Below are 23,250 nucleotides of genomic sequence, written 5' to 3' on the forward strand. Positions count from 1 at the left end.
TCGAGATACACCAGGAATGGGGCCTGAAAATGTACAGTCCCCAGGCGGTTAAAGATGGCGGCGCAGTCTTTGGGCCTCTGAAAGACTCACCCCTTTTCAGTGAGTTGGTGGAGCAGCCCTTTACTGCAGCGATGTTCCCCGAGTCTCACCCCTCATTACACGACCCAGAAACTGCGTCTATTAGGGCAGGATGGAGCACTCCTGGGAGCTGAGGCACTGAGGCACTGGCTAGCCTCGCAAATGACAATGATGATGGTGCACAAGTTGTTGAGGGCTCTGCAGAATCAGCAGTGTGAGCGAGCAGATTGTTCAGGTAGATGTGTGGATTCCGTGCCGGTTGGATTAGGTCAGTGATTTCACTTGGCATCCCACTTCACAGCAGTATAAGTGTGTGGTACATTTTTAAATAATGTCCCCCCAATAGAAGCAGACCCCCCCCCCCCCCAAACCCAATAATCTGCACGTTACCAATTCCAGGCTAATTCGCTGACAAAGACAAAAAACATACCTCATGAAGATTTTTATTCTTGTATCACACAAAAATTTTTATCATATGGATCAGTTATTTAAATTTTAAAAAAAAACAGGATTAGTCTTAAATAAAATGATGAAACCTTTATTATTCTAAAATTATTTTTAAAATCTTTATGACATTGCACCCTTCCAGGATGTGTGCTTATTGTGATGCTACAATATATATTCAGTCCCGCTAATGTCAAACGCTTTCCAATGCCACTGCGATATCATAGTCTGCTTAACAGTGGTACAATTTACTCAACAGACGCACCCATGAGTGCACGTCAACAAAAACATGCACATTCCATACTAAACATTGTATGCCTATGAGAATTACTAGTTACAACAGAAATACACGAGTACGCATATTACGGTATTTATAGAAACGCGCGGTGTAAGGAACGCTGTTCCAGTCCAAATCGGTCCTGCTGATGTCACAGTATTTTAACTGCTGTCACGCCCAGCTCGTACGATCCTCGTGTGTGCCACGCCCCCCTGATTATCCACGTGTGCTTCCCTGATTGTACCCAGCTGTACCCTGTTGTCTCGCCTATTTCAGTCCACGTCTTGCCCCGGTTTTTCGTCCGTCATTGATGTTAGTCGATGTCAGTACCCGTGGTTTGTTCCGGTCTTTCCGATCCCCTATCAAATCCCAGTTTTCCTCGTATTTCGCGTCCTTGCCTGTTTCCTGCCCGCGCGCATTACCCGCTCTTACCAGCGAACTCTGACAACTGCAGACATCGAAAACATTTTAACTCGACATATATGTTTGTGTGAAATGTGAACTTTAAAGCTGTGAGTCAGTGCGAACAAAATATTTAACTTATTACATGGCTGCAACGGAACAATACATATGATATTTATAATTTACACACGTATTAAACAAATATAGATTAAATATAAATCATTTTAAAAATCATGGAATTCCAAAAGGCAACAAAAATAATGATTACAAAATATACAAAGAAAGCTCTGTAGCTGCATGATCAATTCATAATTCAAAACTGGGTGAAACACGAAGAGACACGAACTGGCACTAAAGTTGCTATTTTAATGTAGTCCTTAAAAGGGCCACTACAATACAGCGATACACGTGGCAAGCAAACGCAGGGTGATCACACGTACATGGTAGGACTGTAACAACGGCTAAGACACGCGAGGATCAGGTGAGGACCGAATACAGACACAGGTAAAGTATACAACACAAGAATCAACATTTACAACAGTTCGCTACTCCGAATCTCGCCTCCGCTACAGCATTTAATTTTTGTAATTATTTAATTTGCATCAATGTGTAGAGATTAAAAATATGTCATAAATATCTGGAAATTCAAGAAAAAAAAAATTTATACATTATTTTTTTGTGGAGTGTTAAATCTGTAAAATTCTGCTATAATGATATAACAATTCATTGAAGCACCCAGCTACCATGTTTTTGAAATATGAACTATTACAATATTATTAGCTAGCGTAGTCAATCACACCTCCAGGTTTCTGGTTCAAATTTTGCCTCCTTTCCGTGGTGAATCAGGGTGACCGGACTGGAGCTCAGTGACCCTGCTACAAGAGAGAGAAATTGTCAGTTGCCACAGAGCAACCTACCACGTCTAGGCTTGTCACAACCATGCTCTATCCATGCAACAAGGACTATTTCATGAGTGAAGGATCCACAAACATTGGAAAAAAAGTCACAAACAAGCAATCTTGCCGTCGTTATAACGGAGGTGAGTGGTGGAGATGGTGACGGATTTTGCAGACTGGTGCACCCAATGCAACTGCTGAGCTCTACAGGAGCCACCTGCCGAGTCCCCCCAGGTCCCATTAATCCCAGTTACCCACTGAATGTTGCATCTGTAGATTTACTATGCTACTGGTTTCCAGCTATATGCCACCACTTTTTCAGAATAGGTAGATCCAGTGGATTGTCTTGGTGAACGCTAAATGATAGACATCGCTGGGGTTGTGGGCTCAAATCGCGCATCTGTATGTTTGGAATCTGGGTGTTCCCCCTGTGTCACATGGGTCTGTTTCAGGTACTTTGGCTTTATCACTCTGTCCGAAGACAAACTCTTGTCTCTAAATCACCCATAAGTTTGTAACTGTGTGGAAGCCTTATGACAAGCTTTGTCATGGTGGCAATTCCCAAACCCGGTGGTGGACGCCAGCAGTAAAGGGAGCTGTCTGGCTGAAGAAGGTGGTCTTCAGGGCTTGGTTAGCTTGTGGGACTCTACAGGCCAAGTGTGGGAGGAGTTTGGTGAAGCCATGGAAAATAATTTTTGGTTGGCCTCGAATAGATTCTGGCAATTCGTCAGCTGAGCTACAGCACGATTTTACCTGTAATGTTTACAGAGAGGATGGAGTGATGTCAACTTCAAATGGGGATATAATCAGGAGGCGAAAGGAGCACTTTGAGAATCCCACTTACGCCTTCCTTGGAAGGAGGAGAGATGGAAGATTCAGAGGAGGACTAACCCATCCCTACGGCTGAGGTCACTGAAGTAGTAAAGAAACTCTTCAGTGGTAAGACTCCAGGGGTGGATAAGATTCACCTTAAATACCTGAAAGCCTTTGACGTTGTTTAGCTGTCTTGACTGACATGCCCCTACAACATTGCTTGGAGGTTGGGGACAGTGCCTTTGGATTGGCAGACTGGGGTGGTGGTTCCAGTCTTTAAGAAAGAACACACCATCTGATCCCTTAACTTCAGGGGTATCACACTCCTCAGCCTCCCTGGGAAGGTCTATGTTGGGGTACTGGAGAGGACTGGAACCTTGGATTCCAGGAGAACCAATGCGGATTCCGTCCTGGTCGCAGAACTCTGGACCAGCTCTTCACCCTTACAAAGATACTAGAGGGTTCATGGGAGTTTGCCCAACCAGTCCTCAGATATTTTGTGGGGTTTGAAAAAAAGCATACAACCATGACCTGACTTATGTAAATTCTCACAGCCAAAAACTGTTTTGGAGCTGCACTGTGGGTGATTGAAAACGGAGACTTTTGAATACGCAGACTCTAAGAACACCCCAATTGGTCGCTACTCATCACATAGCCCATCCCTGATTGGCTCCCGCTAGTTACACCCTCCTCATTGTCTGACTGGTCACCTGTACAGCCTACATGGAACTGAACAGTATTTCAATGGCACTTTCTCTGTTGCACATAAAAAAACTAATTTACCGAAGTGTGTCGATGCATGTATGTCCAATGTAGGCTAAGAGTTTCAGTGTGTGTGAACATACCTTTGTAAACAGTGTGAAAATGCCTGTGAGGGTGGAAATCCTTTTCGTTTGAAAACTCAATCACTGGATCTTAGGGTTCCCAACCTGCCAAATCCTACTTTAACCTCTGGTAGTGACCAGTACAAAGGGACTGCAGATATAGGTGGCAGAATTGAGTTTCCTCTGCAGGGTGTCTGGGCTCCGCTTTAGAGAGAGGGTGAGCAGCTCGGAGATTTGGGAGGGTAGTGCCACTGCTCCTCTGCATTGAAAGGAGCTAGCTGATGTGTTTTGGGCATCAATCGATGCCTCCTGGACTCCCTAGGGAGGTGTTTTTGGCACGTCCAAATAGGAGGAGACCTGGCCTGGGAATACCCTGGTATTCCTCCAGAGAAGCTGGAGTGAGAGGCAGATCTGGGCATCCCTGCTTAGACTGCTGTCCCCATGACCCGACCCAAAATAAGCGGCAGACAATGGATGGATGCAGATAATTAATGTACAGCAAAAATAATGTATATGACATTGAAACTACAGGTGGCACCGCGTTTCAGTGGGTGTCAGTGTAGCCTTTCACCTCCAGGGTTGGGGGTTCAAATCTTGCCTCAGACTGCATGTGTTACGTTGGAAGTATTTATTTTAGAAAGAGAAGTCAGCAAGTATCTCAGGCAGGCAGACAGGAGGACGGAATACCTGCTCCGCTTCCTTTCAACTTCGCTGGCAGAGACGAAGCGTGGTCGTCTTCTCACCTCGGTCTTAGCTTGGGTATCGGGGTCCTGCTCACGCATTTCTGGCGGAGAGAAATAGCACCATGAAACTTCATTAGGAGATGACGTTTTCCACCATCATTACAACATTACTTGTGGAAGAAAAGCAGAAAACTGAATTTTTATTAATTCCAGCTAAATGCATCTCATCACTTAACTATAGGCATCAGAACCATATATGATTTTTAGTTATTACTGCTTGCATACAGAAATGTAATCAGCTGGAAAATTATAATACTATTGACATGAAAATGAATCCCAGCTTTGTTCTGTACAAACCCCTTAGCAGATGCCTCGACCTTGACTGACAAGATGGAAGTAGTAACCAGCCGTGAAACCAGGCAACAAGCAGAAAAACAAATAGAATGTTCTATAAAGTTTAGACCTGGATTCTCAAACTACCGGCCCACAGTCGAAATTCGGCCTGTGAAAACACATTCACACGGCCCGCAACATGTTGTTTTACTATTTAATATGGTCCACAAATCAATCTACACTTTGTACTAGGTATGAAATGGTCACTGGGTTCAAGGTAAAATTCCCGATACTTAGTATTACCGTTTCGAATTTTTATTATCGTTAAAACAGTGGTTGATTACGATGCTTTGAAAAATGCGTCCGGGATTAGCCAACGGTCTCCCAGGCGCAAGCGTGCAAACACAGTGTACGACATGGCAGAAGGCAGTTACAGCACTTTGACAATTTTTCAGCCTTTTAAGATGACCAAGTCTGGTGTGATTGTATTTTTAATTTGAGTAACCACCACCCACTACTTTATAGCGAATGCCGAGTAAGTTAATCATTAGCTCAGTGCATGATGTTAGAAAACTTCGAAATGGGGGAAAATGTCATGGTCTGTCTGTCTAACTTGCTAATAGTTTGTCAATAATGTAAAATGAAGCATTTCAGTGTTACCTCCACATGTCAAAACACTACACACTGGCAGTGGTGTAGTTCAGGTGCTCAGACCTAGCCGAATACCCACTGGCTAAGAATTAATTCTGTATACGTCTGCATTAATATATTCTTCTGTATGGTTTTTCCAGCGTAACTGTAATGTAACAGCATTCTTTGTATTTGCCTGAAGTTCAGAAAAGTCAAACTTTTAGGAGATGATGTGGTTTTCATATGTTTACATGGAAATTGTTATTTTAATGTTTATGCAAACAAAAAGTGCATAATGCTTCTAATTGAATGTGTTGTTTTCAATATAGAACTTGGTAAAATGATAACAGTTTGTGTATCAGTGGTTTTTTTAAGATTTTCAGAAAATTTTAATACAGCATTAAGACTGATAATTTTGGTCACTATAATCATGAAATTAAATCCATACCATTTCCTCTCATCTCAGCTTTATACTAATGTATTATTTAAATTAGCAGAGGCCTGTTTTTGATTGATGAATTTGAAATTTTAAGTTAAAGATTTTTTGTTATGCGATTTCTCTTGTGGCCCCTGGGTAATTTGAGTTTGAGGGCTCTGGATTAGACACTAATGTATGAAGCTGAAGCAGCTGCCCGACTCCTCAGAAAAGCTTCTATAATGGACCTCGAGGATTTGTTCACTGTCCACTGTTCCTCTCTGCTCCCTGCCTCAGCACTTGATGCGTGTGTGTCCTGCTCCAGTTGAGAAAAGCTGTGTGCAGGGCTGAACTGCCATGACTTTCACTGGAACCCAGTCTCCAGCTGGAATGCCCACTAGACACTTAGAATTTTCTGCCACTCAGAAACATCTTCTTACCCTTAAAGTTGATGATAAACTCCTTTCTGTTGAAAGAGATGCACACTCTGCCGTTGATGTCATTTAGGTAATTTTTTTCCAGAGTATGAGATGAATTTGAAGCTTCAGATGTTTGCTCCGTCTACAGGGAATAAGATCACTTTCTCAGCCACTGCACTTTACATTATACATTTTAGAGCAGCTTGATGTCTATGCATGTATAGGACTTTTGTTTTCATTTTGAATTTTGACCATTTCTATGCTGAACTACTAAAACAGTAATACATCAGTCTTGCTTTTTAGAAATGGAAGCGCAAGGTCCCCACTGTAATAGCAAATTAGTTATAAGAACAATTAGGATGAGTTTTAAATCAAGAGTACAGTGCTTAACCAAAGATACATTTTGGTTCCTAGAAGTGGCCTTGAAATCATAGTGAAGATTTACCTTGAAATATAAAACTACATTACATGGACAAAAGCATTGGGACACACCTCTTAGTCAGAGAATTCAGTGAATGCCTGACTGCACTGTGCCAGCTGTAAAGTTTGGTGGAGGAGGGATAATGGTGTGGGGTTGTTTGTCAGGGGTTGGGCTGGGCCCCTTGGTTCCAGTGAAGGGAACTCTTAATGCTTCAGCAAACCAGGGCATTTTGGACAATTCTATGCTTCCAGGCTTGTGCCTTTGTGTTTGGGGAAGGTGCTTTACATTTCAGAATGACTGTGCCCCAGTGCACAAAGCAAGGTCCATAAAGACCTGGTTGGATGAGTTTGGTGTGGAAGAACTTGACTGGCCTGCACAGAACCCTGACCTCAACCCCATCAAACAGCTTTGGGATAAACTATAATGGACATTGCGAGCCAGGGGTTCAAGTCCAACATCAGTGCCTGACCTCACAAATGCTCTTCTGGATGAATGAGCAAAAATCCCCACAGACACACCCCAAAATCTTGTGGAAAGCCTCCCCAGAAGAGTGGCAGCTGTTATAGCTGCAGAGGGGGGGGGGGGGGCATCTCCATACTGATGTCTATGGGTTTAGAATGGGAAATCATAAAAGTTCCTGTAGGTGTAATAGCCAGGTGTCCCAGTACTTTTGTCCATATAGTGTATGCAAGTTAAAACGCTAGTGTCTGCTGAAGGCTGACAATAATTATAAGAACAATAACGGGGATCTGACCTCACACCCATACTGTCTCCACTGCCCTTTGCTGTCCTTCCAGTACCAGAGCCATTCTGTAGTAAGTAAGAGACTAGAGTGCTTGGTGACAGCGGACAGTGTGGAGAGGCGACGGACTTCAGCTGATCCACATTCCATGGTGAGGAAATTTACAGCAGGGAGCCCCTCACTGAATAAAACCAAGATCACAATAACAAGTGTGAGAGCACCGGTGTGAAAAGTGGTCTGCATTCGATCACTCACGCACTGTTGGTGCGGGCGTGACGTGCGACATGACTACCTAACGTCGTTTTCTGGATTGCTGTAGGCTCTTTCCACATCCTCCATGTTGGGATGGTCGTCCCAAGTCACACCATCGCTGTTTAAGATCTGCCATCGATAAGGCAGCTCATAGTGCATATTTCTGCACGTTTCTGGTAGGAAACATAATTAAACATAAAACATAAAACAGCTTTTGTATGTCACAGAGATGGGTGTCTATATCCCCAATTAACACAGACAAAAATAAATTCAGTGTACATATTGAGATATAATATAAAATATGTATTTGAAAAGGCATGACATTGTATTTAGTTTATGTATGTAAAATGTATTAGGTTTACAGGGTCTTTATCCTAAACGAGAAATACTCCCCCCCCCCCTCACATGTACCCATTTAAGGAAATAAAGCGACAGAAGTAACTAAGGGGCATGTAGACATTTGTAGGGACCAGGGTCTGAGCTTTAACCACAGCGCCCCCTAGAACAACCCACCTTTGTATCTGCATTGGCCCAGAATAAAATAGATGCAGATGTCACTATTGTTTGCCGCAACGACCTTCATGGCGGATGATGATGATTCGGACATCCAACTTTCTGCAGATGTACGCGAGAGCCGGGAATAGATGGGAAAGGAGGACAAAAATACTTCCAGCATCAGAGGAGCATCCTTTAGTGCAGTGTTTCCCAGTCCGGTCCACAGTCAGTCCACGTTTTTGCTCCCTCCAAGCTCCCTGCTAGACAGTCCACATTTTTGCTCCCTCACTACTGAATCCCCAGGGACCGGATTGGGAAACATGGCTTTAGTGTTTTAAATTTACATACAAGTTGGGCAGATATTAAATAACAAGTGTATGGCTATTACAGAGTCATCTTACTGCTAAGCAAGTCCCCAGTGAGGGGGCGGTAACAAGTGCAAGATAAATGTAAAGTAACAACGGTATAAAATCTTTCATTTGTAATCAAATGCTATGAAGTTGTCATTTAAGACGACAGACTCAGGCCGCATGCTGTCAAAATGGAAACTAGTAAGAAGCTAAAAATTGTATTCCCATTACAGACGGCACCGTCTGAGCAGTCCCTGAATCACACAGGAGTTCTTACCTGCTGCTTTCTCCAAATCGCTGGCGATCATGAAGCGGTTCCTGTAGATCTCATACAGGATGCCCTCACTCTTTAGGTCTACTTTAAGACCCTTTTCTTTCAGTATCATTATAGACTTTTCGTCAAATCTATGGGCGCGTCGACAATTACTGGCAAAAATGCAATCTCCTTGCAGGAAATGCTTGCAAATGTGAAGCTCGAAGCACTTGTTCTTATATCTGCAGGAGCCGTGCTTATCACTGCCATTGTTGTAATGAGAGCAGATCTACAACCATGAAAAAACACACACACGCACATAAGACACTTACTATACATGTGACTACAGTACACTGAACCTTCTCTGTCAGCCATCTCATTTAAACCTTTCAGCTCACATCAGGCAGCAGGCAACTGTCATTCTGCAGCAGCAGCAGGAACAGCTCCGGCGGGTCAAGGTCTTGCAATCCTTCTTCTGTCAAAATGCTGGAGTTGTGGGAGGAGTGAACCTTGTGGGAGTATTTGCATTTTTTCCTGGTAAAAGATCATTTCACATTTCTCATCAGTTATTACAGTCATGTTGTAGAAGTTACTCATCACAGTGATCAGAAGCAGAATCAGGTGCAATTGGCCAAATATGTTCACAAACAGGAAATTTGGTGCCTCGGAAATTTACTGGGTTAACGATATAGACGTTCGCATGGTCCAAAAGTCTGTAACAATACAAGCAAACCCAGGTCATTTGCTCCAACCTTATTGATGGCATTAGAAATAACCAACCACTTGAGTGGGGATTGGACCCAATGAACAATTTCATAAGAAATCCCTGGCAGTTCCGGCAAGGCCTTTAGCTGCCATGATAAATGCATCACTGTCTTCAGGCAATGTGCCTGACCAATATAAATTAGCAGTCATCACACCATAAATGAAGAAACCAAGTTTGGATTTATAGGAGCTCAGCAATTACAGACCCATCTCTAACACTGTCAGCATTGACAATTTTTGTCCAAAAAGAAGATAGTCACTGCTTCAGCCATATTTGGCGACAAATGTAGACGGCAGTAGGGCTTCTGCCCAGGACACAGCATTGAAACCACCTTAACTAAAGTCGTAAATGACACGACAATGGCAAAGGCTGAAAACGCGACTGCTAATGCTTCTGGACTTCAGTGCCACCTTTGACACAGTTGACAATTATACACTCTCAAACAGAATTTGATGTGTTGTGTGGAATGGTGCTGAAGTTGTTTAAATCGTATTTGACTAATAGATACCAGTACATCTACTACGATGATTCCTTACTATTCAACACACCGAGACCCTAATACATGCAGTAGGTTAGACAGCTGTAATGCTCTTATCTGGGAGCACACCCTGCACACTACACACCTTGCAGCCTTTTCAAAATCCAGCAGCTGGAACTGACATCAGAAGCAGGAAGTCTGTATATAACCCCTGCTTTCACGCAATTCCCTGTACTGGCTTCGTCAGGTTCAGGACTGACTTCAAAAGTTCTTATAAGACCTTATAAGAACCTTATAACACCTACCTATGAGAATTACTTTAAGTTTACAAACTGCAACGATCACTCAGATCACAGAACACAGGCTTCCTGGTCATTCCACATCTTAATAAAATAACATTCTACTACATGGCCTTCTGGTATTGTGGAATGGTTTGCCAGCTCTTGTTTGAGATGCTGAACCGGTTTCTGTCTTTAAATCTTGACTAAAGACGTAAACTTACCTGCAACTTAACATATCGCACACTGTAACTATGGTTACTAGTGCTGCTGTACATGACATTTTTTAATCAAAACAACACAAATAGTAAGGAAATTTCTGTTTGGTTGATTATTTCTTTGTTGCGACAATGCTTCTTGGCAACCAATATTATACCACTTCCCTATTCTCTACATTTGAATAATTCTGTATAAATGACGCAGGAATGTGTCACAACACACCCGCATAAAGCACCTTGGCATGTGTTGTGAAAGGCACCGTCTAAAAAAAAAGAAATGAACCGAATTGATATTTCACCAATCCTGAAACCCTGCTGTGTCATTGTCTAGTTTTTGTGGCATCTTGGAAAAGTTTAAATCTTCTCAACTTCCTGTATGGAGCTACAGAACATGGGAAAAGGAAAACGCTACATAATAAATACGTGACAAGCAGTCATATTCTCAGAAGTGCAGGGTCCAAAAAAGAAGTAATTTAATTTAGCTCCGTTCACACCCCAATAAATAGACGTCTGTGTTGAAACCCAATAGCGAGGTGCCTTTTAGGCCGTCGAGTAGAAAAGGCGATTTGGTTTTTTAGAAATGTCACACCCTCTACATGTGTTATAATGGAGTTTAATTTAAAACTCGTTTACTAGAGAAAAACAACTGAGAATATAAATGGCTGGGGGAGTCGCAGGTAAAAGGACAAACGGAATATGACGGACTTACCCGCGTCCGCAATGTCCGCGAACTAAATACCAGCACAGGTGGAGATTACTGCAGGCGGCGCCGTCGCACTTCTGTCTTTGGCAAAGGCGCACTGACGTCTTGGCGATGACTTTGCTGCCGGCGCCTGGCTGCGGACCAGCGCGCTCCCTCGACTGCGGACCCGCGCGCTCCCTCGACTGCGGACCCGCGCGCTCCCTCGACTGCTTACTGTCGCCCGTGACGACGAACCTGGAGCCGTCGCCTAGGAGGGCGACGAGCGCCTCGCCGCTCAGGCTGTACCGCCGGCGCACATCATGGTAAATCTCATCGTACTCCATACATCCCCGGTTTCGGCACAGCAGCTTTGTTATAAAGGCGGAAACTTCTTTACGTGACATCTTGCCGGCGGTCTGGGCTCACCGGCCACTCACCCAAGCTTATATAGCCGAGAACTGGAAAGCGAAAGTGTACGGTACTTCAGCTGTTTTGCGCCTTATGAACATCATTAGTTTCACCCCGCCCGCCTCCCATTTCCCGAGTGTTGCGTTATCAAGCTTTCCTTTCACGAGAAATATTTGTTGGAAGTGTTGTTTTATTGTCGTGTGTACGTCGTATAATGCAAGTCACTTGGTTCCTTCTTTCAAAGTAACGAATACTTTTTAAAAGTGAAATCAAGTGTTTTGGGAAACCTGTTATAGAACTGAGGGAATTTTAAATTGGTGAATGTCTGACTTCTTTTTCTTCCCAGGAAGAGAAAGTCCCCAAAATTCAGCTGTATTCAGTAAAGGTTGATCCCGATATGGTTCTTAGCACGAATAGCATAGCCATGGCTACCTTTATGCGGAGGAGTCCATCTGAGGATGTAGTAAGTAAAACGGCTTAATTAACGCCACATGAAATGAGCTATTAACATTCCGGCATAATTCTCCAAGTCATTTTTCATAATACAGGTCGTAGGGGGGGGGGGTTTGATAAGAAACAATGTAAGTGAACGATGTATGCATGATAATTCTTTAAATATGACAGCTGTGTTGTGAGCAAAATTCGCAGTATACATAACCACAATTTAATGTGTAGAAAACTGGGCGTTGCATTAAATGGGTAGGACTTTTGTCCAACCTAAGCTTCCGTAGTGTTGTCAACGAGAAACATGGCGTAGTCAGGAAGAGGTAACGTGCGGTGTAGTTATACTATGTCGCGATTCATTTTAACGAGGTGGAATAGCTTAAACTGAGTTTCTGCTTGCTTCGTTGCGCGAATTTTTAATAACTGTAAACAATTGTTTTATTTTGCCAAAGGAAAAATGTAGCCGATCAAGTTAGCCACGTTAACTTGTAGAATACGCCATGGCGTGCGTATTGAAAGGGGTTGAGATTATTTTTACAGCTCATTCTGTATTGTGAATGTCAGTGAATATTCTACGTGTACAGTGTGTTTTCTGAACCTTCAGCGCTAGCTGATAAAGTCGTTATTTTATTATTGATTACCATGACGGAGACGACAGGCGACGAAGAGCTGCGCCCTGTCCCCAAGGAGCGAGCGATCTTGGAGAGCTTCTTCACCCAGCTCGGGGTGTTTTCATTCGACCGGGCCAAAGACTACGTGGAAAGGGAGAAGGACAGCAGCCGGAGCGCCGGGGCTATCTGGGCCTCTTTCCTCGCTGCCCTGGCCCACCTGGCCGCGGCGGAGAAAGCCTACCATAACATGACTTTTCTAGGGCAGAAAATAGGTAATATAGACAATAAATTAATTCAAAGGCACACACACGTGCTGCTGAAGTTTTCCTTTTCAGGCGTAGTCCAATCTATGTTATGATTTCAGACCTGTTTAAGGGAATTACTTCTTGCCAATTAACTCATTCATTAAAGTGCCCAATTAGCGTATTACATTGGCCTTGGTGCAAGGCATCCTTGTTGACGTTTACGTGTTTTAGAAGAGCCAGGAGTTCTCAAACTTTTTCCTCAAAGGTCCACATCAGATAAGTCCAAAAATATTTTTAATAACAAAACAGCATTTCTTGAAATATAATGAATTAACTTAAATCGTTTCAGAGATTATGACACTTTAGGAATGTGCAGAATTTGATGGTTCTACGTAATTTTTTTTTGCACTTAAAACCACATTAAGCATTTTTACATTAACCATATTGATTCATAAGGTGCATTATCGGATGGGTCTGGATTAACTTGCAATTTGGCTCGTGTCCGGACTTTGACAATCCCTGGTTTAGCTGATTTACTCAGTTAACGTCAATATAAACCCGGCAGGTGGGCAGTCGTTTTTCAGCCGGAAGGACTCCATCAGGACCCTCTACACCTCCCTGTACAACGAGCTGAAGAAGGTGGCGACCACCGGGCGCAATGCCACGGGCGGCACGGCTCCCTACCTGGAGGACCTACTGTCCCACCTGTCAGAGCAGCTGTGCTTCTTCATCCAGGCCCGAGTGGAGATCGCCGACTTCTACGAGAAGATGCACTCACTGAGCACCCATAAGTCCACCAATTCGGAGGAGCTGGTGAGCTTGTTGGAACCTGTGCTACAGAAGTACAGCTCCAGGTAAGTTCATGTGGAAACTGAATGCTGTGGCACATATTCTTCCTGTTTTTAGTCAATACTTGCGTGAAGCTATTTTCACCCTTGCCAGGATGCCCTCAAAATGCTATATAAGCCTCTATCTCCAAGTAAGATGGCTTGGATTTCCAGAATAGAGGGCTGTCCCAAGTGCTGAGGACTAATAATGTAGAAGAATCAATAGATTACGTCAGTACTCTGCCCTATTGCAGGCTAAATTCTGTGAGTCAGCATGTCATGGCAAAGCATGTCCAGCAGGGCGCTGGACATGTTTCACAGCTGCCTTACTTTGCAGTCCTTCATCTTTCTTTCATTTGCATGATCAGCATGGTGTCTGGTGCTTTTTATACACCTAAACAACTCGTTATAAACTAATTACTTGTTGGATTATGTATCCAGTCGGTCTTGTGTGTGCATGTGAACAGGGCTTCAAAGAAGCCTAAAAAATGCACTTTTAATTAAATAAAAAAAATGAAATGAAATTGCTTTCCTTTTTTAAAACACATGCATTATCTGCATCTGAACTCCAAGCCCTTCACCACCCTCAAACCGGGCTCCAAGGGCTGCGACGGCCTTGTCGGAGAAGAGCAGGATAATATTAGCTAAACTGGAAAATTTGACTTTGGGTTGGGCAGGGAGATGGATTTGCTGGTGGTGTGGCTTAGAAAACTAACCAGGAGAGTCTCCATTGCAAAGACACATGAAATATTTCCCGTGAAACGAAAGCCTGGTAACGTGACATGCAGGAAATGGGTGGAGAAATGAAACTAATCAGGTTTATATTACGTGAAACAGCTGAAGTACCGCCCACTTTCGCTTTCCTTTTTATAAACATGCATTACCTGTGTTATCTATTACTGTGTGTTGTCTCTATCATTGTATTTTTTTGAGGTATGGATCCCATAAATTTTCTTTGGGATTAATAATGTGTGTGTCTGTCTATCTATTTTTGTCTGTCTGTTTCTATATCCATGTATCTAATCTATGGAGTGCAGCTTGGGGTCTGAGTGCAGGATCAGTCATCCATCCATCCATCCATCCATCCATCCATCCATCCATCCATCCATCCAGCACCCTTGGGTTATTTTGACAGAATAGTGTGTCGGCTTTGTGTAGTGGAGTGCATGCAGGTGCTGAAAAATGTTTGGAGCATCTAGAGCTGCTGTAGGACTTAGGAAGAGGGTTTTACTCTCTCACTGCAAGTTTTGGAATAAATCTTTGCGGAAGTGGAAAAGTGGAGAATTTGGAATAAGCAGAGGTGACGATGCTTTAAAGCCGTCAAGCCAAACTTGAGTCCCTCCCTCCCCCAGAATTACGGTTTCAGCCTTGACTGGCACATCAAAGAGGAACACTTCTGAAAGCAGTGTGTGTCTGTGAGGGGGTGGTTGTTCTGGACTGATCATGGTTCATGCTGGCCTTTCGCAGCTGTAGCCCAATGAGTCCTTATACTGTAGGCTTCTTTTAAAAAAAAAATAAATAAATAAAACCAGTGGGTGTGTCAGCTCAAGAGAACCGTGTTCACTCACATCCACCCGATGAAAGAATGAAGCTCACAGCATTACAGTGATCTGTTCTGGAAGAAAGAGCGACAGGGTCTCTACTGGCACCATTGGTGATGAACAGGTTCCATGTCACAGAAGTCTGAATAAGTGGTATTGGACAGTTAGATGGGTAGAACAGAGTCTCCTGCCATCCGGTGGCAGATGTGATGAACGTATGACTCTAACTTTAGCAATATGAAGCCATTAGACCTTGCCATTTTTGGCACTAATTAACATCAGCTTGCTAGAGGTTAGCCACTAAAGCATTAAGTGCTGTTGGCTCTCCTTGGTTCCTCTAGGTTTCACCACCCCATTCTGAGCCGCCTGGAGAGCAGCTTCCAGATGGAGGTGGACGTGCTGACCCAGCTACTCCGGTGCCAGGCAGAGATCTCCGAGTGGAAGTTCCTGCCCTCTCTGCTGAACTTGCGCAGTGCCCACACCAAGCTGCACACCTGGGGCCAGGTGTTCGACAGGCAGCGTGAGACCCGAAAGCCCCTGTTCGGCAGCCAGGTGCAGAAGGCCTCACAGCCGCCTCACCTGTACCTGTGGTTGCATCGCTTCCAACAGACTCTGCTGGCCAAGTTCACTTTCTACTTCCACGAGACCTTGAGCCGGCAGACCACGGTGTCTGAGATGAAGGCGCTCACGGCCAAGACCAGCCCCGACTACTACGGCAAAGTGTCCAGCTTCATCCGCAAGTGTGACGCCCTCAATGTCTCGCTTGTCTTTGACAATCGTGGCTTGGAGAGCTTCCAAGGCCACGGCTACCACCACCCAGACTCATACCGTGAGGCCCCCAAGGGTGTGGACCAGTTCCCAGCCGTGGTGTCCCTGCCTAGCGAGCGGCCCGTCACACACTGGCCAAGCGTCATCATGATTATGAGCGACCGTGCCTCGGACCTCAACTCGCTTGACAAGGTGGTGCATTTCTACGATGACAAGGTCCAGAGCACCTACTTCCTGACTCGCCCTGAGCCCCACTTTACCATCGTAGTCATCTTTGACTCCAAGAAGTCGGAGAAGGAATCGCACATCGTTTCCTTCCTACAGGAGCTTTCTGGCTCGCTGAGGAACTCCAAGCCCTTCACCACCCTCAAACCGGGCTCCAAAGGCTGAGACAGCCCTTGTCGGAGAAGAGCAGGATAATATTAGCTCAACTGGAAAATTTGACTTTGGGTTGGGCAGGGAGATGGATTTGCCTGTGGTGTGGCTTAGGAAACCTCTGTAGTTGGTCAATGAAAATCGGCTCAAGTGCTGAATTTGCTTTCAATTCTTGACATCATTTAAATTAATTTCACTGAAGAATAAAGGAAGAGCTAAGATTTCTTTGAACATTGGTTAGCTTTGTGACACTTGCACTAACATAAGACCAGTTCATGTCCTTTGAAATGATCACTGTATCTGCACTGTGCATAGCTTGCATACATGCATTCCATCCTACCTAAATATTGTGTATAGCTTAAGAGGGTACAGAGTTAGTGGTTTATTTGACCCTTCAAACTTGGTCTCACTGGTATATGTGTCTCGTGGAGGGCAAGAGAAAGGTGAAAATACAGTTTCACCATGGGGATCACCGTGGGTAGTGATAATGATATTCTATATAGACTTGACAAACCAATAACAAATGATGCGCAATGCCCATGCTAGCATGGTGCCGCAAATTCCAATTAAATATATAAATATCAGCTTTATGACGAGTATAAGCACTGGAGGAACTTCTGAGCGGAATGTAAATGTGTCTGTAGTGAATGTGTAGATCCATTTGGGTCTTGGCTTTGCCGAAGAATCATGCTGCTCTAGTCTGTGTGCTAGTGGACTGAGTGTTGATGAGTTTGAGTACTGAGCTGAGAAGAAGCTGGCGAACTCTGGACCTGTGGAGTTCACCTCCAGCCAGGAGAGTCTCCACTACAAAGACACATGAAATGGGGGTCTAACTTTTTTCATACTGCCATTTTTGATTTTGCCTTAAGTGGAGCTGGAGATGTAAACCTCATTGAAGAGCCACCATCAGCTGCCCAGACTACGGACCCCTTTCTCATCCTTATGTAGCTGTCACTATTCCATCTGTACAGGCTAAAATCTCAATGTTTACATTCTAATTTTTAATAAAAGATGGTATAAAAATGCAGTGTGGAATTAGTGAGGATTTGGTTACAAGGAGAGGGAGAATCATGAGTAATTGGGAAGGTTTTAGGACCCTGAGGGGCAGTGCTGCTTAGATTTATCCAACATGAAGATTGGTCATTGAACTTAGCCTTGTTCCATCCATCCATTTTCCAAACTGTTTATCCTACTGGGTTGCGGGGGGTCCGGAGCCTATCCCGGAAGCAATTGGCACGAGGCAGGGAACAACCCAGGATGGGGGGCCAGCCCATCGCAGGGCACACTCACACACCATTCACTCACACATGCACACCTACGGGCAATTTAGCAACTCCAATTAGCCTCAGCATGTTTTTGGACTGTGGGGGGAAACCGGAGTACCCGGAGGAAACCCCACGACGACACAGAGAGAACATGCAAACTCCGCACACATGTGACCCAGGCGGAGACTTAAACCCGGGTCCCAGAGGTGTGAGGCAAGAGTGCTAACCACTGCACCACCATGCCGCCCCCCGAGCCTTGTTCCATCTCTGCCTATTGTGACAGGGAGGAAAGGTCTGCTGTCACACAGATGACCAATGGAAATGAGTACACTGGTGTGATTGACAGCCCAGCACCATCCTAAGATCATGCGCTAATCTTAGTCGCGTAGTACACACTAGCCAGCAGATGCAAGTTGACTTACTCAGGTGCTCTGAGGAACAAAGCGAGATGCAGGGCAGGCAGATATATTCTCCAGACTTGCAGTGCTGATGTTTCATGGACCTCCAATGCCTGCGTTCTTACCTGCCTCTCCCTCATACTTATGCTGCCATAACCATATCTGCCACATCACATACAGTATCACACTGACCTAACTGTTTGCACTGCCTCCCTTTGGCTAAATGTACATTTTATTTCCCCTACCCCCGGATACTCCGGAGCTGTGCTGCTTAGAGACCCCAAATTTTCAAATTGTGAGGTCCTTCCGGCCTGCTGGTCCTTCCGCCTGTGATGTCCTTCCGGCCTGCTGGCCCTTCCGCCTGTGACGTCCTTCCGGCCTACTGGCCCTTCCGCCTGTGACGTCCTTCCGGCTGTGAGGTCCTTCCGGCCTGCTGGTCCTTCCGCCTGTGACGTCCTTCCGGCCTGCTCGCCCTTCCGCCTGTGACGTCCTTCCGGCCTGCTCGCCCTTCCGCCTGTGACGTCCTTCCGGCCTGCTCGCCCTTCCGCCTGTGACGTCCTTCCGGCCTGCTGGCCCTTCCGCCTGTGACGTCCTTCCGGCCTGCTCGCCCTTCCGCCTGTGATGTCCTTCCGGCCTGCTCGCCCTTCCGCCTGTGACGTCCTTCCGCCTGTGACGTCCTTCCGGCCTGCTTGCCCTTCCGCCTGTGACGTCCTTCCGGCCTGCTGGCCCTTCCGCCTGTGACGTCCTTCCGGCCTGCTCGCCCTTCCGCCTGTGACGTCCTTCCGGCCTGCTCGCCCTTCCGCCTGTGACGTCCTTCCGGCCTGCTGGCCCTTCCGCCTGCTCGCCCTTCCGCCTGTGACGTCCTTCCGGCCTGCTTGCCCTTCCGCCTGTGACGTCCTTCCGCCTGTGACGTCCTTCCGCCTGTGAGGTCCTTCCGCCTGTGAGGTCCTTCCGCCTGTGAGGTCCTTCCGGCCTGCTCGCCCTTCTGCCTGCGACGTCCTTCCGGCCTGCGACGTCCTTCCGGCCTGCGACGTCCTTCCGGCCTGCGACGTCCTTCCGGCCTGCTCGCCCTTCCGCCTGTGACGTCCTTCCGGCCTGCTCGCCCTTCCGCCTGTGACGTCCTTCCGGCCTGCTCGCCCTTCCGCCTGTGACGTCCTTCCGGCCTGCTGGCCCTTCCGCCTGTGACGTCCTTCCGGCCTGCTGGCCCTTCCGCCTGTGACGTCCTTCCGGCCTGCTCGCCCTTCCGCCTGTGATGTCCTTCCGGCCTGCTCGCCCTTCCGCCTGTGACGTCCTTCCGGCCTGCTCGCCCTTCCGCCTGTGACGTCCTTCCGGCCTGCTCGCCCTTCCGCCTGTGACGTCCTTCCGGCCTGCTCGCCCTTCCGCCTGTGATGTCCTTCCGGCCTGCTCGCCCTTCCGCCTGTGACGTCCTTCCGCCTGTGACGTCCTTCCGGCCTGCTTGCCCTTCCGCCTGTGACGTCCTTCCGGCCTGCTGGCCCTTCCGCCTGTGACGTCCTTCCGGCCTGCTCGCCCTTCCGCCTGTGACGTCCTTCCGGCCTGCTCGCCCTTCCGCCTGTGACGTCCTTCCGGCCTGCTGGCCCTTCCGCCTGCTCGCCCTTCCGCCTGTGACGTCCTTCCGGCCTGCTTGCCCTTCCGCCTGTGACGTCCTTCCGCCTGTGACGTCCTTCCGCCTGTGAGGTCCTTCCGCCTGTGAGGTCCTTCCGCCTGCGAGGTCCTTCCGGCCTGCTCGCCCTTCTGCCTGCGACGTCCTTCCGGCCTGCGACGTCCTTCCGGCCTGCGACGTCCTTCCGGCCTGCGACGTCCTTCCGGCCTGCTCGCCCTTCCGCCTGTGACGTCCTTCCGGCCTGCTCGCCCTTCCGCCTGTGACGTCCTTCCGGCCTGCTCGCCCTTCCGCCTGTGACGTCCTTCCGGCCTGCTGGCCCTTCCGCCTGTGACGTCCTTCCGGCCTGCTGGCCCTTCCGCCTGTGACGTCCTTCCGGCCTGCTCGCCCTTCCGCCTGTGACGTCCTTCCGGCCTGCTCGCCCTTCCGCCTGTGACGTCCTTCCGGCCTGCTGGCCCTTCCGCCTGTGACGTCCTTCCGGCCTGCTCGCCCTTCCGCCTGTGACGTCCTTCCGGCCTGCTCGCCCTTCCGCCTGTGAGGTCCTTCCGGCCTGCTGGCCCTTCCGCCTGTGACGTCCTTCCGGCCTGTTCGCCCTTCCGCCTGTGACATCTGTCTTGTATGCCCTGCTGTCATACCACTGACCGACCTGTCGTCTGAAGCAGCCTTTGAGGCTGGTTTCTTCTTTCTAGGGAGTTTTTCCTTGCCACTGTCCACTCTGGTTTGCTAACTGGAAGCTTTGGGTGAGTGTAAAGTACTTTTAAACAATATGATATTGTGAAAACACGCTATACAAATAAAATTGAATTGAATTGAATGTCCGTGCCAAAGTTTTCCTTAGTTCTCCATCTTAAAACAGCACAAAAGATACTCAGAATATAACTGGGTTGTTGAAAAAGAGGTGTGTCTAAGGGTCATAGGCAGGAAGTAAGGAAAGACCACATCCCTAACCCTTTATATATACCACTCCCTACTCCCCTCCCCCGTCACCCTTCCTTCACCCCAGAAGTTTCTCTGAATTCCAGATGTTGAAATGCTGTCCCAGTACTTTAGGGAACAATTCATTGAGGGCCGATTTTCACTGAAATCACCCCTTCGCCAGGGGCATGTGGAAGTCTCGTCAAGAGTACCCTTCGCAGAAGAGAAATTCACCGTTGACGTGGCATGAAAGCTTCTACTTCAATGATGACTTCATATATATAAGTGGAGCATCAGCTTCATGAACTCTGCCTTTGCCTGGGAGGGAGCAAAGGAGCCTTTACAAAAAATAATCAGTTTTGGGATATAGCCAGAGATTGACAGTCACTGGGACCAAGATGGCGGAACCTTCCAATACAAACCCCACTTACCCCCGACGTACCACACAAAGCAGGCCAATCGTCCCTGAGACGCCACATTAGCAAACCTGGGAAGCTCCAGGAAAACTCAGGGCAGCCAATCGTGACAGAGCCATTTCCTTTATTAGAAAGACAGGCACAGTGTTTACCAAAAGACGTTATAATGCTACATGCCAAATATACAGTTTTACACATAAAAGTGCAAATTCTCAATTAGATTAACTGTCGTCTTTACTATTCACTGAATGTTCCCAGAAATTTGTTTATGCTCTTTCGCTACTACTCTCTCCCTTAACATGGGTCTGGGGTCTCTCTAAGGCTGGGTCAAAGGCACTTTCACATGTACATGTCACAGATAAATGCTGGCATGACCTAACAGTCAGCGGGCAGGGGGGCAGCATGCTGCTGTAAATGACAGGCCAACAGAAATGGTTTGGAATGGGGGGGGGGGGGCATGTGGGAATCAGGGAACCCTGTTCATCCATGGTTTCGTCATCGTCGTCGTTAGAAAGGTCCTCCATATATCAAAGATGCAGAAAATTATATATTAAATTCAAAAACAAATTAGTAAGAATGAAAGTCAATCGAATATATCCTATAATACAAAGATAATTACAAAATTAGACGGATACAAGTAAATATCCATTGATTATTTGGCTCATTTGCAAGGAGGATGGAAAAAAAAAACTGAGCATGGATCTTCACAAATTACATCCCAGCAGAGACTCCATGCATCCAGTCCAGTAACGCTGGGCAGCTTCTCGCTAGAGTATCTGCCCCCAATGCCGTTCTCTAGCTCCCCCTCCTGGCCGGGTTCTGCAAGCAAGGTATTTGATGGTGATCAAGCCAAGGAGTCCCGTGCTTCTCTGTCAGGTTCTAGAAACCATGACCAGCCACTTTTGCGATCTGCCAGAAATAACCAAAATTCACATTAAAACGTCCCATACATCCAAAGGTAAACATGACACTCCACACGTCCAGAGTTGAGCTTGACGTGCAGAGGGCTAAAGCTAGATTGATACTAGGTACATTAAAGCTAAAAGGACCATTCCAGAAGTTTCCTTTGAATCCCCATGGTGACGGACAGTAAACACCAAATCCATCAGCCTCTCCTGATGTTGCACTCAACTTGGACAATGTCATCTATACTTAAATGTAGGCTATACTTGGCCTATGTCTTTCCACGGTGTGCTTGCAGTAAATAACTGAAATGTACCTGCCATTTTCACTGAACCTGTGGACCGGCATGGCTGGAGTCCAGCCTGGCACATCAGTACCGTACAGGTGTATTTTCTGCGATCCCAGTCCTGACTTCAAGGGAGTCCAGCAGATTCTCCTGTATTCCTGCCCCTGCGCTCTCCCATTTAGAACCAGAACTACATGATGCCTCAGGCTAAAAACACTGACGTTGACCCTTACGGCTCTTCGTCTGCTCTAAGAAGTCCCACCACCCACGAAGGAAACCCTTGTGGGACCCGCTGATACAAGTAACATATGAAGTATTAGTTTAGTATTGTTATATTATACTTTCTGCTATATCTGTAAAGCCTTAATAAACAGGATGCTTTCAGTACGCCTGTGCAGTCCAGGATCTGGCGGTTCCTGTAATGAGCTTTCGTTCAGCTAGTGCTCGCTCTCGGGGGATGCCAGGCTGCTCATGCCACACAGCCTAACACCGTCACCCCCCTACCCCTTCACATCGTGCAGGACTTGTCCAAGGGGCCCTGGGAGGAGGCTGTCGGGGACTGCTCAGCGGCGCCCCCTTTGGGCCCCATGAGGGGTTTGGGCCGCAGGGCAGGGGGTCGGGGCTGCACACCCATGCGGGGTGCCACCGTGGGCTTGAAGGTGCTCATAGCGTCGCCCGGGGAGCTGGGGCTGCGGCGGACGGGGGGGTCCGCGGCTCGCAGGCGCAGGCCATGCAGGGGACCCAGGGCATCTGCACAGCCGCCTGTAGGGGGCGTGCTCTTGGCCTGCTCCAGCGTGTCCAGCACCACGTCCGGTTTGGCTGAGCTCTGCCTCTCCAGCTCCTGGAGCTCATTCAGCGCCGTGTTCATGGTCTCTTCGATGTCCTGGAGACAGACTGTGTTAGGCCTGAATACTACAAGGCCCTCTGATCACACACGTACTGTAAGGGGGGGGCTTTAGCTGGGGCACGGAGAGACAGCGGGACTGACAGAAAGAAGGACAGACAAGGACAGAGAGAGGGAGGGCCTGAGAGAAGGACCCAATGATGGATGGATAGAGGTATTGACAGAAAGGGAGGGACT

General features: G+C 46.9%; 3 protein-coding genes across 5 annotated transcripts in view; 1 reads left to right on the plus strand and 2 right to left on the minus strand.

The window, feature by feature from the left end:
- Positions 1–1,547: 1,547 nt before the first annotated feature.
- On the minus strand, positions 1,548–11,553 carry LOC125715888 (protein mono-ADP-ribosyltransferase PARP12-like). Its single transcript, XM_048987970.1, has 9 exons — positions 11,177–11,553; positions 9,126–9,261; positions 8,752–9,016; positions 8,143–8,244; positions 7,670–7,802; positions 7,390–7,558; positions 6,236–6,356; positions 4,422–4,518; positions 1,548–2,076 (listed from the first exon to the last, which is right to left on the minus strand). The coding sequence occupies exons 1-9, from the start codon at positions 11,551–11,553 to the stop codon at positions 2,016–2,018; spliced, it is 1,461 nt and encodes a 486-aa protein (XP_048843927.1). The 3' UTR covers positions 1,548–2,015.
- Positions 11,347–17,395, plus strand: kics2 (KICSTOR subunit 2). Of its 3 annotated transcripts, none has more exons than XM_048988370.1 (4): positions 11,347–11,472; positions 11,904–12,884; positions 13,423–13,711; positions 15,567–17,395. In XM_048988370.1, the coding sequence occupies exons 2-4, from the start codon at positions 12,644–12,646 to the stop codon at positions 16,381–16,383; spliced, it is 1,347 nt and encodes a 448-aa protein (XP_048844327.1). In that variant the 5' UTR covers positions 11,347–11,472; positions 11,904–12,643; the 3' UTR covers positions 16,384–17,395. The 3 variants fall into 3 exon arrangements, with proteins under 3 accessions (XP_048844327.1, XP_048844288.1, XP_048844265.1); XM_048988331.1 differs by lacking the exon at positions 11,347–11,472 and adding an exon at positions 11,487–11,622; XM_048988308.1 differs by lacking the exon at positions 11,347–11,472 and adding an exon at positions 11,729–11,800.
- A 3,692-nt stretch (positions 17,396–21,087) lies between these two features.
- Positions 21,088–23,250, minus strand: part of LOC125715830 (SLIT-ROBO Rho GTPase-activating protein 1-like) — a 68,847-nt gene continuing 66,684 nt past the window's right edge. The window contains exon 22 of the mRNA XM_048987843.1: positions 21,088–23,052. Coding sequence (XP_048843800.1) covers positions 22,678–23,052 — 375 coding nt within the window. The 3' untranslated portion in view covers positions 21,088–22,677. The remainder of the gene's footprint in view (positions 23,053–23,250) is intronic.

Source organism: Brienomyrus brachyistius, chromosome 1 (assembly GCF_023856365.1).
Source record: "Brienomyrus brachyistius isolate T26 chromosome 1, BBRACH_0.4, whole genome shotgun sequence".
NCBI lineage: Eukaryota > Metazoa > Chordata > Actinopteri > Osteoglossiformes > Mormyridae > Brienomyrus > Brienomyrus brachyistius.

What these genes read in the sequence shown, in the direction of transcription:
- LOC125715888 (XM_048987970.1), bottom strand. Translation starts at nt 11,553, where the DNA reads ATGTCACGTAAAGAAGTTTCCGCCTTTATAACAAAGCTGCTGTGCCGA. An exon ending in ACAGTTGCCTGCTGCCTGAT is followed by an intron (nt 9,017 to 9,125) that starts GTGAGCTGAAAG and finishes TCATGGTTGTAG; the next exon opens with ATCTGCTCTCATTACAACAA. An exon ending in GTTGAAAGGAAGCGGAGCAG is followed by an intron (nt 2,077 to 4,421) that starts GTATTCCGTCCT and finishes TCTCTCTTGTAG; the next exon opens with CAGGGTCACTGAGCTCCAGT.
- kics2 (XM_048988370.1), top strand. Translation starts at nt 12,644, where the DNA reads ATGACGGAGACGACAGGCGACGAAGAGCTGCGCCCTGTCCCCAAGGAG. An exon ending in TTTTCTAGGGCAGAAAATAG is followed by an intron (nt 12,885 to 13,422) that starts GTAATATAGACA and finishes TAAACCCGGCAG; the next exon opens with GTGGGCAGTCGTTTTTCAGC. An exon ending in CTACAGAAGTACAGCTCCAG is followed by an intron (nt 13,712 to 15,566) that starts GTAAGTTCATGT and finishes TGGTTCCTCTAG; the next exon opens with GTTTCACCACCCCATTCTGA.